Source organism: Morone saxatilis, unplaced genomic scaffold (genome assembly GCF_004916995.1).
Source record: "Morone saxatilis isolate NCDOM2014 unplaced genomic scaffold, NCSU_SB_2.0 Contig12, whole genome shotgun sequence".
Lineage (NCBI taxonomy): Eukaryota > Metazoa > Chordata > Actinopteri > Moronidae > Morone > Morone saxatilis.
Window position 1 is genome coordinate 6,307,768 of NW_023339674.1, and position 16,832 is coordinate 6,324,599.

At 38.6% G+C, this 16,832-nt stretch overlaps 1 protein-coding gene across 1 annotated transcript in view; it reads left to right on the forward strand.

The window, feature by feature from the left end:
* The window catches only part of lrp8 (low density lipoprotein receptor-related protein 8, apolipoprotein e receptor), a 161,027-nt gene that overhangs the window by 83,405 nt on the left and 60,790 nt on the right, over positions 1 to 16,832 (forward strand). The window contains 1 exon segment of the mRNA XM_035654111.1: positions 12,906 to 13,034. Within this exon segment, the coding sequence (XP_035510004.1) occupies positions 12,906 to 13,034 (129 nt within the window).

The window sequence follows — 16,832 nt, forward strand, 5'->3', positions numbered from 1 at the left end:
TCTCTCTCTCTCTCTCTCATTCAATCAAGTTGAAAGTCAGTGACCCTGCCCTCAAAAGACACAAATGTAGTAATAGAAACACATTCAAACAGATGCACACACAAATCCAGAAACAGAAAGAGACACACTGTATAGTTATGAATGTGTGTGTGTGTGAGACTCAAGTATATGAGCGAGCATTCTGAGGTCACTCTGATCTTCTACTTTAGAGTCAGAATAGTGTAATTTGTTTCTAGTCTCTTGCTACATGTTCTTTTAACGGAGAGCCTCTGTCGCTCTGAGCTGAATTTCACTCACAGGCCACGATTCACTCACACAAACACAACTGCCAAAGCGCAAACAGACATACCGACCATCCTTAGTTTCAAGGAGTCAGTGGTGATGACAATGGTGACTACCATCAGTGGGTGAATGTAGGTTTATGAGGAGAAAAATTTATTTTAAAAATCAACTTATTAGCCAAAAAAGTTTTGTCTTTGATTTTCAGCTCTGGTTGTGAGTTACTGGCAAAAAGGCTCTGAGTCATGTCTTTGATTGGCTGGGCAGTACTGTGACTGCATGCTTCAGAATTTCTCCCACTATATTTCTTTCATGTGGTTAATATGCTGTGGTGAATTATCTCTGGCAGCTGGAATAACTTGTCATGCATCAATTTTTAAAAAGGGACCTTGGTTTCAGGTACTCAGTACATGTAATAGTACATACGAATGAACATACAGAATATGCAACTCTTTCATGTCTGTACCCTTAGCTTACTATAATATCTATTAGAATATTATTTACTTTTTTTATTATAAAACTTTGTGGTTAGGTTTGACAAAACAAAATAAAGGTCCACTTACTAGCTTTTTGTAGGGCTCTCAACTATATCTTCATGAGAAAATGAACCTATGCTTTCATCTATAGCCGTTTTAACACCTTTTGTCTGTTTCAGTTTTAATCATTAGAACAAACAGCCAAGCCTCTGGCGAGGACAGTCCACAGAAGTAGCACCCCCCAATCCCAGGAGTAGTCAGTAGTTGTCTCCAGATACATGCTATTGTGTGTGTGTGTGTGTGTTAAATCTTGCTCATAAATAATTAAAGATACAATACTGACAGTGAGTTTAATGTCACCATAGAAGTTGCTGGGAAAAAAACAAAACATTAAAGGTCATCTCCCTGTCTTTCTTTCTCTCTCTCTCTGTTCTCATATTGTAAACCCATCATCTCAGGCCCTCGTGTGCATTGTTCTGCTTATCTTGCTGTATCGTGTGGCATCTCATTAACCACAAATGTCTTTACCTTGATTTATGTCAGTAATAAGTTAAAGTGTATTGATTCCTTAAGGAAGATACAGGATAGCCACCTAACCACAACAAGAAAAATCCCAGACATTAAAAAACACATTGCAGCTATACACAGATAAGCCATAACATTATAACCACTGACAAGCGACGTGAATAACACTGATTACTTAATTATTATGTCGCCTGTCAGTGGGTGGAATATATTATGCAGCAAGTGAACATTTTGTCCACAAAGTTAAAGTTAATGCGTGGGTCAGAGCATCTCCAAAACTGCAGCTCCTGTGGGGTGTTCCCGGTCTGCAGTGGACAGTACCTCATCAAAAGAGGTGAACTGGCAACAGGGTCATGGGCGGCTGATGCTCATTGATGCACGTGGAGAGTGAAGGCTGGCCCATGTGGTACGATCCAACAGACAAGCTACTGTACATCAAATTGATGAAAAAGTGAATGCTGGTTCTGATATAAAAGTGTCAGAACACACAGTGCATCGCATTTTGTTGCGTATGAGCTACTACATGATAGCCATTCTGGAATAATGGCACCCAGAAAGCTAATCCTAAGAAACACTGTAAGAAATACCCCAAATATGAGAAAAGCTAAAGAAAAACTATTATATATTGAGGCCTATAAGTGGTCATTATTGATATAATTCCCATAAGTTAGACAGAGAAATTATCATGTAATCATTTGTCCTGTATGTTCAATGAACCAGTTCCAGGTACTTTTTAAGATAAGAAATGTATAATGCAGTATTACCTTGATTCCTGGAAAGTAAACAATTCATTTTCAGTTTTCAGCTTATAACAGCCTCTTATCACTCAAATGCAAATTCTTTGTTGATCTAGTACAATCATGGCACATAGATTTTAGTAACGTGCTGTTGAATTAATTAAGTACTGGGGAAACTAGTTTGAGACCATGTTTTTCTAATCTGCTATATTAATTAAATGCAAATCTTCTGATATCAGAGAATATTTGGAGTTGTGGTCATGTGGAGTTGAAACAGCTGTTTACAGCAAACTTGCTGCCTTGTTTACATTGTACATGGCAATCAAACAGAGAAAACCACCTACGCAGCAACAGCCACCATGTGATTTTTTTTTTGTCAATTCCATTCTTCCGTTCAATTAGTGACCCTTGCTCTTGGCTGGTTACGATTGATTGGTGATCAATATGTTTTTGCTCTCAGAGGGCGTCTTGGGGAGCTGAAACAGCCTGATGGGATTGCTTTTGCTAGGGTTTTGGTCGTGTCCGCAAAGACCCGTGCATAATAACAATTATCTTTTTTTACCTTCTACATTCAGACAGGATGGTCTGAAATATTTCTGCTCTTTTTACATTTCAGTTTCATTTTCTTTTCATATTCCTTCTCTTGTAAAAGAATAAATAAAAATCGGACTAAATTGTATAACGGGATCACAAATGTGGTAAGGCCGACTCGGGAGACAGAACAGGTGTGCTAAAAACAGTCTTTAATAGGTCAAAAAGCAGGCTTACAGTTAGCAACAAGGGAGCAGTCAGACAGGCAGGAAGGAAGTAGTAAAAAAAGGCAGCAGATGGTCATAAGAACAGGTATAGTCAGAGATAAACCATATGAACTAGAAGCAGAAGAGGAAAGAGAGGAAGATACAACTGTAACCATGCCAAAAGCACATGCATCATCAGTTATCCTAATGCTGGTCCAACACAAATTAACAGGTACCGGGAGATAAATAGCTGCATGGTAAAATATAAAACAATGTACAAATCAACTGTACAGTGCAAAACTGGACCAAATTGGTGGCAGCAGGCATCAGTATAACGCTTATTTTATTGCCTTAGCAGAGTTGATAAATGTAATATAAAAAGTAGCATTCATGCAAAAGCTCTTTACGGATGATACCCACAGAGGCATGCAAAACAGACTGTAGAGTTTGTTTTCAAACATTCTCTGTCGGTTTCCACATTTTCCTGTGACTGAAATTAATTATGCAAGAAATTGTTTTGCCAGACTGAATCAAAACTGATGTTTTTCAGGCCACTAAACTTGCTAAAGCGTGTAATTTATCTGAGCCCACCTTTCATTGCAATGACTTTGAAAGGCAACTTTACAAAGCCAGTAGCTGTCTTATAATATTTGTAAAGTCCATTCAGAAGTCTTCAGAAGTCAGCTACGCTCTCCACTTAATTTGGCTGCCTGTTTTAATCTTCACACCCCTGCCTTTGTGCCCCAACCCAGACTCTGAATAAACTGCCACAGAGGAAATAATCTCAGAGTACCCCTGTCAAGTCCAGCCCCACACTCTGTGCATCCCAAAATAGAGGCCCCCTGACTCTCTTTCTCCCTCTCCTTCCTTTTGTTTGCCTCCCTCTCCTGCAATCTGTCATTAGTTGAGATGTGGCACTAGCCACTGGCTGTATTTTTAATGCCCAATGTGTCGCCTACTAAACAACCATTAAAAAGGGCCTGTTGGAAGAAAGTGGCAATTTCCTATGAGAGCAGAGTGTTGCGCTGTATTTTCTCCCCCCACGGCACTGACAGACCCACAGTCTAGACCGTGTTAATGGTTCCACATTTAACAAGCCCCTTCTTCCCCTTCACACAGCCTTGAGAGAGAGAGAGAGAGAAACTAACCTGTTTTTTATGCACATTTTCACTTTGTGCATTAAAGACTTGTGGATTGAAAATGCCAGAAATGTTGTAAAATAGTGGAAATATTGCAATTAAGCTTTTACCTTTGAATGAGCTGTAAAAGTCTGTATCAGAAGGCGAATCAGAAATGAGAAGGTGTGATAAAGACTGACAAAAACATCGGCATCTGCTTTTTGTCGAGATGGAATTCACATCATGTTGCCACTCACTGTCACATGCCTCCAAATTGAAAATAGACGTCCAGACAGGGGGGCTTGTCCACATAGTACATGTTGATCAGAGGAAACAAATTCATTCATTCGCACTGATAATTTTATTTTTATATATTTTATAGACACTTCTGTAATATCTGAGAATCTTCTTTAAAATTTTTACTTCTGACTTTTCAGAGTATTGTCAAGTTCCTCTGCTTTCATTTTCTCTCCATGTGCTGTTGCTATCCCACTACTTTCTCCTTTCTCTGCACCTGTGCTCTCTTATTTCTCTTTCTTCTCTCCTTTTCCTTGACTTTGATCTTTCTCTCCAGCATACAACCCCCTCTACCCACATCAGGGCTGCAATAATAGGAGATCAGCGTTCCAATGAAAGCCACTAATCAACACTAACCTTCATTTAAAATGTAATCTGATATTAACCACATACGCCCTTTCCGTAAATTGGATTTCACATTTGAAGGACAGGGGTGGTAGGGGGGTGGAGTTGGTGCTACGGCAACATTTCAAGGCAAGACGTAGCGGGTCAGCCTTCAAAGTCCAAACTCCTCATTTAAATTCAGCGCCGACGGGTCGACCAACTAAACCAAACTTAAGAGTCGAAAAGTATGCAAAAATGTGTGAAAAGGACATTGTTATAACATCCCTGAATTTTTAAAACCTGTTTTAATAGTTTTAATAGTAAATTAGCAACTGTCCCATCCTCAAACAACGCACTCATTAATCCAATGAATTCCTGTAGTGGGTAATTGCACATTAATGAAAACACTTTTGATGATGCTGGCTCCGTGTACCATCTATGGTAAGAGAAAATAAGAACATCAACTCAAGGAATTACTGTAAATGTATCAACCAGTCATTGATGTTACTACAATAAATTGAGGTTAGGGTGGAAACTAAAACTAAATTATGACATTGGTATTATTTTTACCAAGTTATATTGGTTATTGTCCCTTCCTTATCCTATAAGGGTAATTCTATTTTTAAAACAACACAAAGCATTTTTTTCAACCTCTCTCCGTAGCCTTCCCTTATTTTCCATGGCCATGAAACAGCATGCTCCAGTTCTCGATGTGCAATGTGAGGATATCCAAAATACACACACTCACTCATTCATTAATTCACACAAATATAATGTACCCATGTGCTTCCAACCAACGAAAGACTCAGTCATGCATACACAAATATACGCAACCATCCTTACACTTACAGTAGATACATATGCAAACATATATGCACGTTGTTAACTCAACTATAAACTAGGCCTAATGTACAGTTCATGCTTACAGTACATGCTTACGCACTCACACACTTATTCCCTCTTGAAAATAACTCACACATAGACATGTAGTAATTGTGCCCATGGAGTGATTTTGTGCTGGATAAAGCATTCTATTCTTGCACATCACGAGTGATGCGTTGCTTTGTAGAATGACTTCAAACAAAAATAATTTTCATTGACCTGTGAAGTTAGATTTACATGTCATGTGGGTCCATCAACTTATTTTATCCATTTACTTAACTTGACAGCTCACACTAACCCTCAGAGTGAAGATTCATGTGAAATGATGCATTTAGGTTTCAAGAAGAAAAATCAGCCTTTGTAGAAACTGTATGCAGACAATGATGGTCTTTATATTTATCTTTTAAACAAACCAAGGGTAAGTGCAGTGGACATTCAGTACGATTCAGTCAAACTTTGTCTCAGCACAATATGAGAGAGGCCAACTACTCAACACAACACTTAATAAGTAATAAGGCTGCATTTATTTTTTATTATCGATTAATCTCAATCTTTTATTTATAATAAATTGCTTAATCATCTAGTCTATGGAATCTCAAAGAATAGTGTAAAATGCCCATCAGAACTTCCCAGAGTCAGTTTTCTGACCCCATGACCAGCAAAACACGTTTAAAATCCATAGCACAATTTCTAAAATACTAAGACCAAGAATTTTAGAAAAAAGACATTTAACTCATTGTTTCAGCTCTAATGTATACATACAATACATACAATAGTATTGCTTAATAATTTAGAAAATAAACAGTTACACAGTTAAATTAATAAACATTTTTTAAGTTACTCTTCAACTGTATTTTGTCTGACCATCCGTTAGCTACAGTAAAATCAGTTGTTAATGGTCAGAGACATAAATAAACAGAAGGTAAGTGCATTTCAGATGTCTGCAGCAAAAGTCTTTACAAGCCAAATCATTGGCTGATCCATACATCTCTGGTCTTGTATGAATCATTGATGTATATGAGCGCTCTGTGAGCTCAAGGGTCTCATGCCTTCTGTCCATTGTCTACTCCAGGCTTTTCTTCGCCTTTTATAAAGGTTACAGCTCAAAAGAAAAGCATTTCATTCATATTGCATGTAGTGCAATTCCTGAAAGAGATTAACTATGCATCTACTACAAGGCTTCCACTTATTTACAAGCCTTTATTATTTCAGTTTTCAGACACTGAAATTAGAACAATATATTCATTATGGACTATGGATCCTACTCCAAATCTCTGTTGTGCTAAAATGCACCCCAACCTACATCTCTAAATTGATTAGAGCGTAACCTGGGGAGACTTGCAGTACATTATTTTAGGTTTATGTGTTTTTGTTTGTGTATTAATGGGCATGTTAATGTATCTATCCATGTTGTAGAGGTATCAAAATGTTTAAGAGCTGTATAAGTGAGTAATGAAATGAGAATTTTATGTTTATTATATGTGCATTTGTAGGCCCTCGGGTCATAAGAAGCCCCAGTTTGATCAGATTCCAACCCAATACATCTGTGTCTGTGCTATATCTTCCTCTAATTGCCTTGTTCCCATTTTGTCCCCGCATTGATATTCTCCATTCTGTGACCCTACCTCCCCCGCCTACATCTCACTCTATTTCCCTTTTCTGCTCTGCTTTATTCTCTTGATCTTACCCATCCTCCTCCATCCTTTACACACCCTTTTCTCTGTTTTATTTATTTTCCATGAATCCGGGTTAATCAAGTAACTGAGGCTAAAAATAAAGACGAGCTTGAGACATGTTAATGTTAGTTGCCTGGCTTGACATATATTAAATTGTCTGAAGTTAAATGGCTGAAATTTTACACGGTCTCTATAAAGCCAACTGAGTGACCAGGATGGCCCAGTGCACAGTTGTGTATTGATTCAAGGGATGCCTTGGCCCTGTTTTTACTGCAGAGTAGCCAAGCGATAAAAGTTTACTGTTCTCAAGCAGGCACTCACCAATTTATGGTGCAACCTCATGGCTGAAACTTGAGTTTAATTATCCTATTTCACAGCCGATCAGCTGTTATGGACCCCCTGTTAGTTTAGACTTAATTGATGATATGTCAAACACATGCAAGAAAAAAGTTGTCATGTTCTCATTCTCAGTAACAATATTACATTACACACATTATCACGCTCATTATTTGTGGTCATTTGTGATTCCCATGATGTTCATGCCTTGTCCTACTATAAAGTAAATATTCTCACAAGTTGATTGTTAATAAAAGGAAAAATAAAATATTTGACAAGTTACCCACTAAAAAGAAAGTACCTGTGCTTCTGTATTTATATGAAAACTAAAATGGCCCTCGGTTTGGTATGCATTTTGCTTTGTAGTACATGTGGAGCCAATTGATATTCACGGCAGTGCAGAGTATTTGGCCATTCATATTATTCCGCCAATGTGATGAGACATGTTTCTTAGGTGTTTGCATAAAAATATGTTAAAGCATGGTACTTCATCAATCAGTGCTGTGCTGTCTGGATTACCCAGGGAATTCAGTGTGCCTTTAAGCATTTTAAATTCATGCAACTATAACCCTTAGTTTAGTACAGGGTAACTCATCCGGAAGCTTCCAGAACATGTGTGATATTATCACATATGCCCCTCCCATGTGCCTTGGTTTTGATGTACTGTCGCACTGTGACTTAAGAATGACTTGTATTACCTCCCGGCCTCATACATATACCTCATGATAAATAAATTATCTTAGCATTAGCCTGCAGGGCTACAAGCTATCTGAATCAATCAACTGGAAGGCTAGCTTTGATGCTAGTCAGACAGCTGTAGAGTGGACGTTATGCCACACCACAATACTCCAATCCCCTCCCTCCTTGTGAAGGGAAATTAAGAAGGTAGTTAATCAAAAGTTCATTAGCATACAGCGCCTTGCTCAGTCCACCCCTATACCCTGCTCATAATAGACACTTAAGCAGGCCATGTGAGGAGAATAACAAGTCTGTACCACTTCTGGTTGTGGACTTGTTTGAATTAAAAGACTGCATTGTCCCCTATGTGCCAAATGAGTTTTCTGACTCCAGGACCAGCAAAACCTATTTGGAATCCATAGCACAATTTCTAAATTACTAAGACCAAGAATTTTAGAAAAAACACTTTTTTTCTACAAATAAAATACAATAAAACCATAAAATCTCACTAAAGCTTTACTTTATATTTTCACAAGTAGTCTGCTCTATGTCAATAAGCTGACCAAGTTCTCAACTACAAAAAAACTTAATATTACATTTCACATTATATTTCCTGTGGCCAGAACAAATTCACATTGTGCCAGTTTGCTTACACTTTTGCAACATGAACTTCTATTAATTCATTTTTTACAAGATGTTGAGGTTGCTCAAAAAGTTTAGTGATAACATTTAGCTGTTGCATACACTTAGATGCTGTATCAGAAGCAGAAGACAATCCCTGTAGTATTCCCTGCTTCTCATGTTACAATGATGATTCCAAGGTGTCCTTTCACAGCGCTACTCTTCTCCAACATTCACCTTCTAGGTTCTAAATTCTTCCCTATTTAACAGAACTGAATTTTTACACCTCTCCCTTGCCACTTTCTAATGCAGTCTCATACTGAGAAAACAGCCGCACACGCTGACAGGCAAATCACTGCTAACCCAGGGCGACTGAAATAAATGTATGAGAAGGTTACAGCCTAATTAAAAGGGCACTGGGCTGAATCTATTGAGGATCATATTGCCTGTATATGTCACAGAAATGGAAGTTGAAGTAAAAGGTCTGACCTTGTCATCTGGCCAATTGTGTTTGTTTATCTGTTTGCTTTTCCTTGATGTAACCTGGATACATTCGCTGACCGCACACATTTGTTTTGACCCTGTTTCACACTTATTGAATAATGTATTGCTCACCACCAAGCAGCTCCACTGGAGCACGGCTAGCATTAGTTCCTCAGATGTAATGCACCGTAGGCTTTGGCGGTAAGCAGGCTAGCTGGCTGCTAACAGCCCAGTGTTCCTCTCTGTGGCCCAGGAGTTTTATAGCCCATAAAATATTAATTCAAAGCAAAGTCTAAAGAATAGTGAATGCAGTTAAACACCTATGACTGGCAGCTGAGAACATGATTTATAGCTGTAAGTAGTTCTGGTTATGTTTATATGTTTGTGTGTGTGTGTGTGTGTGTGTGTGTGTGTTGTGTGTGGTGTGTGTGTGTGGTGTGGTGTGTGTGTGTGTGTGTGTGTGTGTGTGCATGAAGTGTATGTGGTCCAGGGTCCTAACCCTAACCCTAATCCATGAACACCTGTATACATTTGTGTTTGCTACATCCATCTATATGTATGTGTACAAAGTTGCACCATCGTCATTTTAGTATGTTGTAGTATCTATTTGTTTTGTAAAGCTGCAACCTTTACATAGTTTTCTGTGGTGAGAGTTCTAGTCGATATTGCACTTGGCCTGGAATATGATCATAGTCGGCAATATCTCTGCAGGCACAGACGTGTCCCCAGCTTACTGTCGATAAGTCCATCAATGCTCCACAGTGCCTGCCATGCCGCCGGAAACACCTGTCAGCATTTAGTAAGAGGGGAACAAAAAGAGGGCAAATGTAAGCACTGACTTTCAAAAGTCAGGGTAAAAGAAAAGTACCTTGACTACAACTTCATTATCAGCACCATCACCATCTGGATTTGCAAAGTCAGACGGCAACAACCTTAATAAAAAATCATTGAGATGATTCTTTCTGTTCTCTGGTTTACAATCTAGTGCTAAACGTTTATTACAGCTGTGTTTAAATATCCTTAGATGTAACTTTTTAATGAGTTTATGTGATTATGTGATTTCTGTGAAGTGCAGAAAATATATTAGATTCTCTGACTTTCGTTGGCATGTTGGCTTTCTAGCTGTTGTTAATGATGCTAATTACCTTCATGTACTACACTTTGTTTATTCCGAACAAACTGCTCTTGCCTCTGCGGGCAATGTGAAACATATCTTTTATCTTGCACATACCAATTTTCTCTGTGAATAGTCTGCGATGCTCTGGCTGACTGAGGCAGCAAATAGAAAACCTTTCATAGACTGTATGAATGTATGAGTAGGACTGCTATTGTATTATATCAAAGGCCAATGAAGAGCAACTGAGCATACATTTTAATAGTCACAAATTATTACTTAAATATATAATAATAGGAAATTGGAATTGTCCTTTTCATTTAGTGAACATTATTACCCACGGGATGAAAATCATCTAATTGATTTTGTCATAATCAATGTCAGTGGAGCTCTCTGTTGTTCTTGCTGGTCTGTATTTAGTCATTTGATTGGCAGTTCATCCATGACTCCATCCTTCTCGACTCCGAGGGCCCGAAATGGTCAGTCGGACAAATTACATCCTTTTAACCCAGCTGTCAATCAGACACTTAGTGGACTGAACCCCTGGGGGGTGTATTTCTGTGTTTAGGGTTCATATTAGAGTGACAAAGCCTCAGACAGTAGCTGGACTGTTGGACTTTTCTGACCCACACATACATGCACACTTAGAATAAGTCAATAATGTGAAACACAAAACCTGTATTATCTACTATATATTGTGCAGTATCTCACACAAATCAACACACATTTCAATTGATTGAACAGTAAGCCTGATGTCAGACAATTCCCTGGCCTCCTTCGTCAGATTAACACACCTTCAGACACCTACCATCAATATTCATAGTAACACCATTGCATTAACCATTACAGTTCTGGCTTGCTCACTCTCTTGAAGGGGATTTGCAGTAGGCATTTACTCTTTGAAACACAAGAGATGCTCACACAAGAGCCAGATATTCAGTAGGAGGAATATTGACAGGGACGAGGAAGGGCAGTGGTCATCCAAAAGGTCAACGCCAACAAAAGACAGGACAAGAGAGGAATCCAAACACCAAACCTGTCCAGTTCCGTAGAAAAATAAATTTCAAGTAGCCCCTTAGTGTAGTGTAGTGTAGTGTAGAACCTGGCAAGGTAGACTGTACAGTAGGAAAAAATCCTGGCAATCACTACCAACAAGCCTCCCAGCATTCCTCCATGAGGGGCAGCACTTGAATGGCAGCAATTTATTCAGTACTGTTAAAAATAAAAATGAAAAGAAAGATATACGGGTTGAATAAAAAAGAGCATAAGAACTACAATGGGCAGTTCCCATAGGTACTATTGATCTGTGGCTGCATCACACACACACACACACAAACACTCAGGCTGGTTGCCAAAAAGCATTCTGGTGGTCAAATATGTATAATTGATAGAGTTGAGTTTGACACAGCGCTGTAATGTAATCTGGGACTAGAGTCCCTATGGTGTTATGGTGTGTGTGTGTGAGAGAGATTGAAGAGGGAGGTAGGGGGGTTGAGTCAGGGTGAGGGAGTGTAGTGGTTTGCAAGAAGAAGGGACAGGGATTTGCTGTGGGGACTCAGTGTAAATTTGATGTATTGGACGGCTGTATTTTTCCTACCTGTACCAACCCCACGGGTTACACATGTAGGAACAATGGCTTTCTCTATTGTAATGGGCTTTTACCAGGAGGGACCACTTTCTCATTCACACACACTCTGTTTGAGAAAGTGGTCTTTCTCACCTCATTCACTTACACTGGTGTACACTCAAAAACATTTTTTTATTGAATAAGGTTTCACATTTGAAAGAAAACACAGAACTATATATTGGTAGTCTGCATTCTGTCTGTATGTGTTTTCAGTTGTAGATTTGTTGTGTTTGTGTGTGCTGAAGTGATTAATTGTTTAATTGTATAGAACAATTTAAATAATCTATTAATTAATTAATTGTACTATGTCATTTATCAATTTGTCATTCACTGTTTTAATCTTTTTGATTGCAAGCATATAATGATTTTCTTAGTTTTATATCATTTTATTCTGAAAACCTTTGGCTTGTCAGTTGAATGTTAGTCAGTCAAATCAAGTAATTTGAAGATATCACTTTGATCTCTTGAGATGTGCATCTTTTACAATTCTTTGACATTTTATTGACCTTAGTTGTTCATCAGACAATTACAAAAAATTGCTTGTGTGTTTCATGTCTGACTTTTGAGTGTATTTTCCTGTCTGTGATTCATGTCTTTTTTTGGTTTGTGTACATTGTGTGTGTATGTGTGAGTGTGTATGTTTATTCCTTGCTTTGTGTTGCCTGACAGTGTTCCTGCTTCTTTGTTCCTCTGTCACTGTGTGTCTAGTTTAATTGCCGGCCTTTGAGGGGGAATCGATTTGAGCAACAAGATAACTAAGTTATCAAACTGTTTCATTGACTGGCTGTCCCTTCTCTCTCTATCTTTTGCCTCCTCCCTATTTTTTCTCTCATTTTACTCTCCGTCTTCATTCTCTATCCCTCTTTGCTCTTTTTTTCTTCCATCCATTTCTCCCAACTTTCTCATCTGCTGTCCATTATCCTTTCCCTTCCCGGCCTTCCCCCACCGTGCTCTCTCTCTTGCTGTTTCTCACCTCCTCAACCCCCTCACAACAGGCCGACAGACCTGTCCGCCGGAGAAGTTTGATTGCGGTGGGGCTGCCAGCAAATGTGTTTCGTTGTCATGGCGATGCGATGGAGAGAGGGACTGTGAGAACGGAGCAGATGAGGAGCAGTGCGCTGCAGGTACGTTTGTGGTGGGTGGCAGAAATGTGGAATGGAGGGGGACCGGAAAAAAACAGTATCTACTTTGAGCTTCATTTGACCTCAAATGTAGTTTACTGTCACTCAGGGAAGAAGTCTGAAGTCTAAATAGGCTACATTTAAGGCTGCACAATGCACCAGGGGTTGCTTATTAAAGAACATAGCTGCCTTTTTTTTATTTGATGGACTTCATTACCCAGAAATAATTGAATTAATTAATAAACCGTGTAAATTTCATGTCATTATTGGCTGTTTACAACAGAGGTGATGAAGAAAATTGTTTTGCAGTGGGTTTAATGTGTGAATTCAGTGTTATCAGTTTAGAATGCCCATTTGTTGCCATTTGTTTATTGCATGCCATTTCTTCAAATGTGCAGTACATACTCGTACTGTAATCCTGTGCAAACTGGAGGAAAAGTGACCTGAAAAGCTTAAAATCCCATATGATAATATTTTTCAGCACCTAAATTGAAATCTAAAATAATACTTTCAAAATGTCAAACCTGGGGATATTTGGCTTTTACCCGATATGAGGTACGCAAAGCGTAGAAGTATTCTTTGCGCTTTCTAGTCTGTCACCTGGGTCGCCGCACCTTTTAAGGTTCAGGTCCAAAGGAGTATTTTTAACTCGGCATCATAACTGCCACAAAAGTAAAATTTTCATTTCTTCATTTATTTATATATTTTTTCTGTGTTATGTGTCTAGAGATGTCAAACATGATCTGTTTTTCCTGCCTGCAATCTTGTCCTTGTTCTGGGCTGTTGCTCAATGTGCTGGAAATGGGGAAAAGCAGGTCACTCGCAGACTGGGAGAGCTGGGCCAATGGTGTTATACAGAGGGGGAAACCAGTCATGTATCTTTCAATTGTATCTTTAAAGCAATGTCCTCTACACCAGTCTGTCCTATGTTTACATAGATGGACTGACATTCAAAAGCATACACGAAGGCACCAAGGCAAACACAGTCTTTTTTTGTAGATGAAGTTACAGAGTACAATGCTCAGTGCGTCATTCACAGTGTGCAAAGGGCGTTGTGGCACACTTTTAGTCATCATAGTACACACACAGTGTACAAATGGTTGTAAGAATGTTAGGAATAACAATACTTATATAAATAATGGTGTGGTGTGTCTGGGGTTGGTTAATGGCTGGCGAATAGATTGTGGTACCATTTGAATCATATTTGCTCTTGTTATCCCCTTTAAAAACCAGTGCTATACTACCATGCACACAAATAAACATGGAACCCATAGACTCTTTCCTAAACACTAATTCTCATACACACAAACACATATGTATTGTGCATTCAGGGATAGCCGCTATCAGGATAAGACATGACTAAAGAAAAATCTAATTTACACAGATTTAAGTTGTAAAATACAGCACAGATACAGATATGTTTCAACTAAATGGTTGAAAAAAGGTGGTTGGTAGAACATATTTCTATCTTAGTTTCAATCATTCTGCAAGATTGGGTGTCTTATTTCAAGGTTATCTCAAATGCTCTTACATAAGGCTTAGCTTGCTTTATAGGAAACGTATAGAGAATCTTTGTGAACAAACCACAGACAGTCACATCACATTATCTAGCCTACATCTTCACGGATGGCATCAAAGCTAAAAGGGGGCATTGATTTTCATCAGCATAAACATCTGGCCTATACAGCGTTTATTGATTTTTAACCTGGAACATACACTCAAACAGACGCATGCACACACAGCATTTTATTTTTAAGAATATAGATTGCATGTGATATTTTCAGTTACTAAACCTGTGTTCTGGTAGATAGAAAAAGAAACCACTTTAAATGTATATGGAGAGACATTTTTTGTATAACCTTCTGTGTGTGGGTGTCTTTTATGAGAGCAAGTATGACTTTCAAAGCTCTGGAGTAATTACATGTGGAGTAAAGGTAAAGTCATTCTGGCCAGTTGTCGTCACTTGTACAAGGGCTACATTTGGTGTAAAGAAGAGATTGAATGTAGCAGGGGCCAGTCCACATAAGAGTAGAACTACAAGCTTATGCGTATATGAGTGTGTCTGATGCATTTCTGTCTCCATAATGTTGCCAGCATCCCTCAGGCACTGTGACATTCATACATTCTCATGCTGAAAGTGCAAATTGCATGTATGCACACTGGAAAGATGTGCATGTATAATTAAGGACACACACACACACAAACATATACAATGTAAGATTGCTTCTGGATACTGTTAAAGTCTCTCCATATCTCCCTTATGTGCACAATCAAAGATGTGTAAAACTAAGTGTGTCTACCATTTTTAATGAACTTAACTCATTCCAGAGGCAATTTGGATAAGATTATCTTAAACTTTTAATTAATTTTAATTTCAAGTTGTGCAATCTCATTAGTTTGAATATCCAGAGGGCATCATAGTAATCTAACAGAAAATATCTACAAAAAACACCCACATATATTTAAATACTATTATTAAGCTATGCCTATTTATTGTAATATGCTGCATTCAAGCCATGAATAGTAGCTAACCATCAAAAGCTCACCACACCAGTCACAGGGGTCCATTGTAAACACATTGCATGCCCACTCTGTGCTGTTAAAGGTCAGTTTTCTCTTCACTTTCAATTATCCCTTATTTCCATTGACGCTTCCTGTGATTTGCAAAGTCTAACATACAATGGAGATAGAAATAAATAAGGCAGATTTGGCACACGTCAGACATGTCAGGAGTTTGAAACATTAGCATTACCTGTTTGCAGTATTTTGCCAGAAATTCACATAATACGATCAGCTTTACCGCTGTGGAACACCAACACCCTGCCCGATAATAAACAGCCCTTGAAAGCTCCAGTTTTGCTAATACACTTTTTTTTGACATTCAGAAGATTATTCCCTCCTCCTCCGTTGGTTGTTGTTGGGAGGGTGTGTTAGCATTGGGTTGTAGTGGTATTTCCACAATTTACAATCAACTATATCTACTCAAACGGATTTCACCTCAAGCTACAATGCTCTGCTTGTAGCAAGATAGATGATTAGATAGATAATAGATAGATAGATAGAGGTAGAATAGTAGATAGATGGATAGGATGGATAGATTAGATAGATAGATTGATGATAGACTGATAGATGATAGATTAACGTCCACGCTTGCTTCTGTTTCCCAGCGGAGGAAATAACGTGATGGGATACCTGGAAAAAGTTACCGTGGAGTATATGGACGGGTCGACGGTGACCGCTCGATGTCAGGGGTGCAGAACCTTTTACCACAGACGTGCCCGGGGGTTAACACCACTGTGTATGCAGCGTTTCGGGAGGAATTACATTTTTCTTCCAGTGTTTTCTGTAAACACGACCTGTTAGCTGCATCTCTATGGCGCTTGACTTTCGGCAAGAAAAATATTTTTAGTGTCTTGAGTCATCAACATTTAAGCAAACTATGTTATTTGTTTATCATTTCTGGGAATTCAGAACACCAAGTACCCACTTCCAGCCTTTTCCATCCATCTTTTATCTCTTCATACACTGTTAAAATGGAGTATATACAATCTCCTCCCTGTCTTATTTCAGAGCTCCTAGTCCAAGTACAGTTCCAAGGCCACTAATATTAGGGACTGCTAAGTAGTCACACGCTAGTACAGTCTGCACATGGCAACAGTTTGACTGCCCTGTATTTTACAAAAGAGAATATTTCACCCAGGTGACAAGGTGAAACATTATGAGTTGTTATTGTCTATTCGACTTTAGGGCGCTTTAGTTGTTAACTTTATTAAATGCAGGCAAATTGTTTATTTCTTTTAT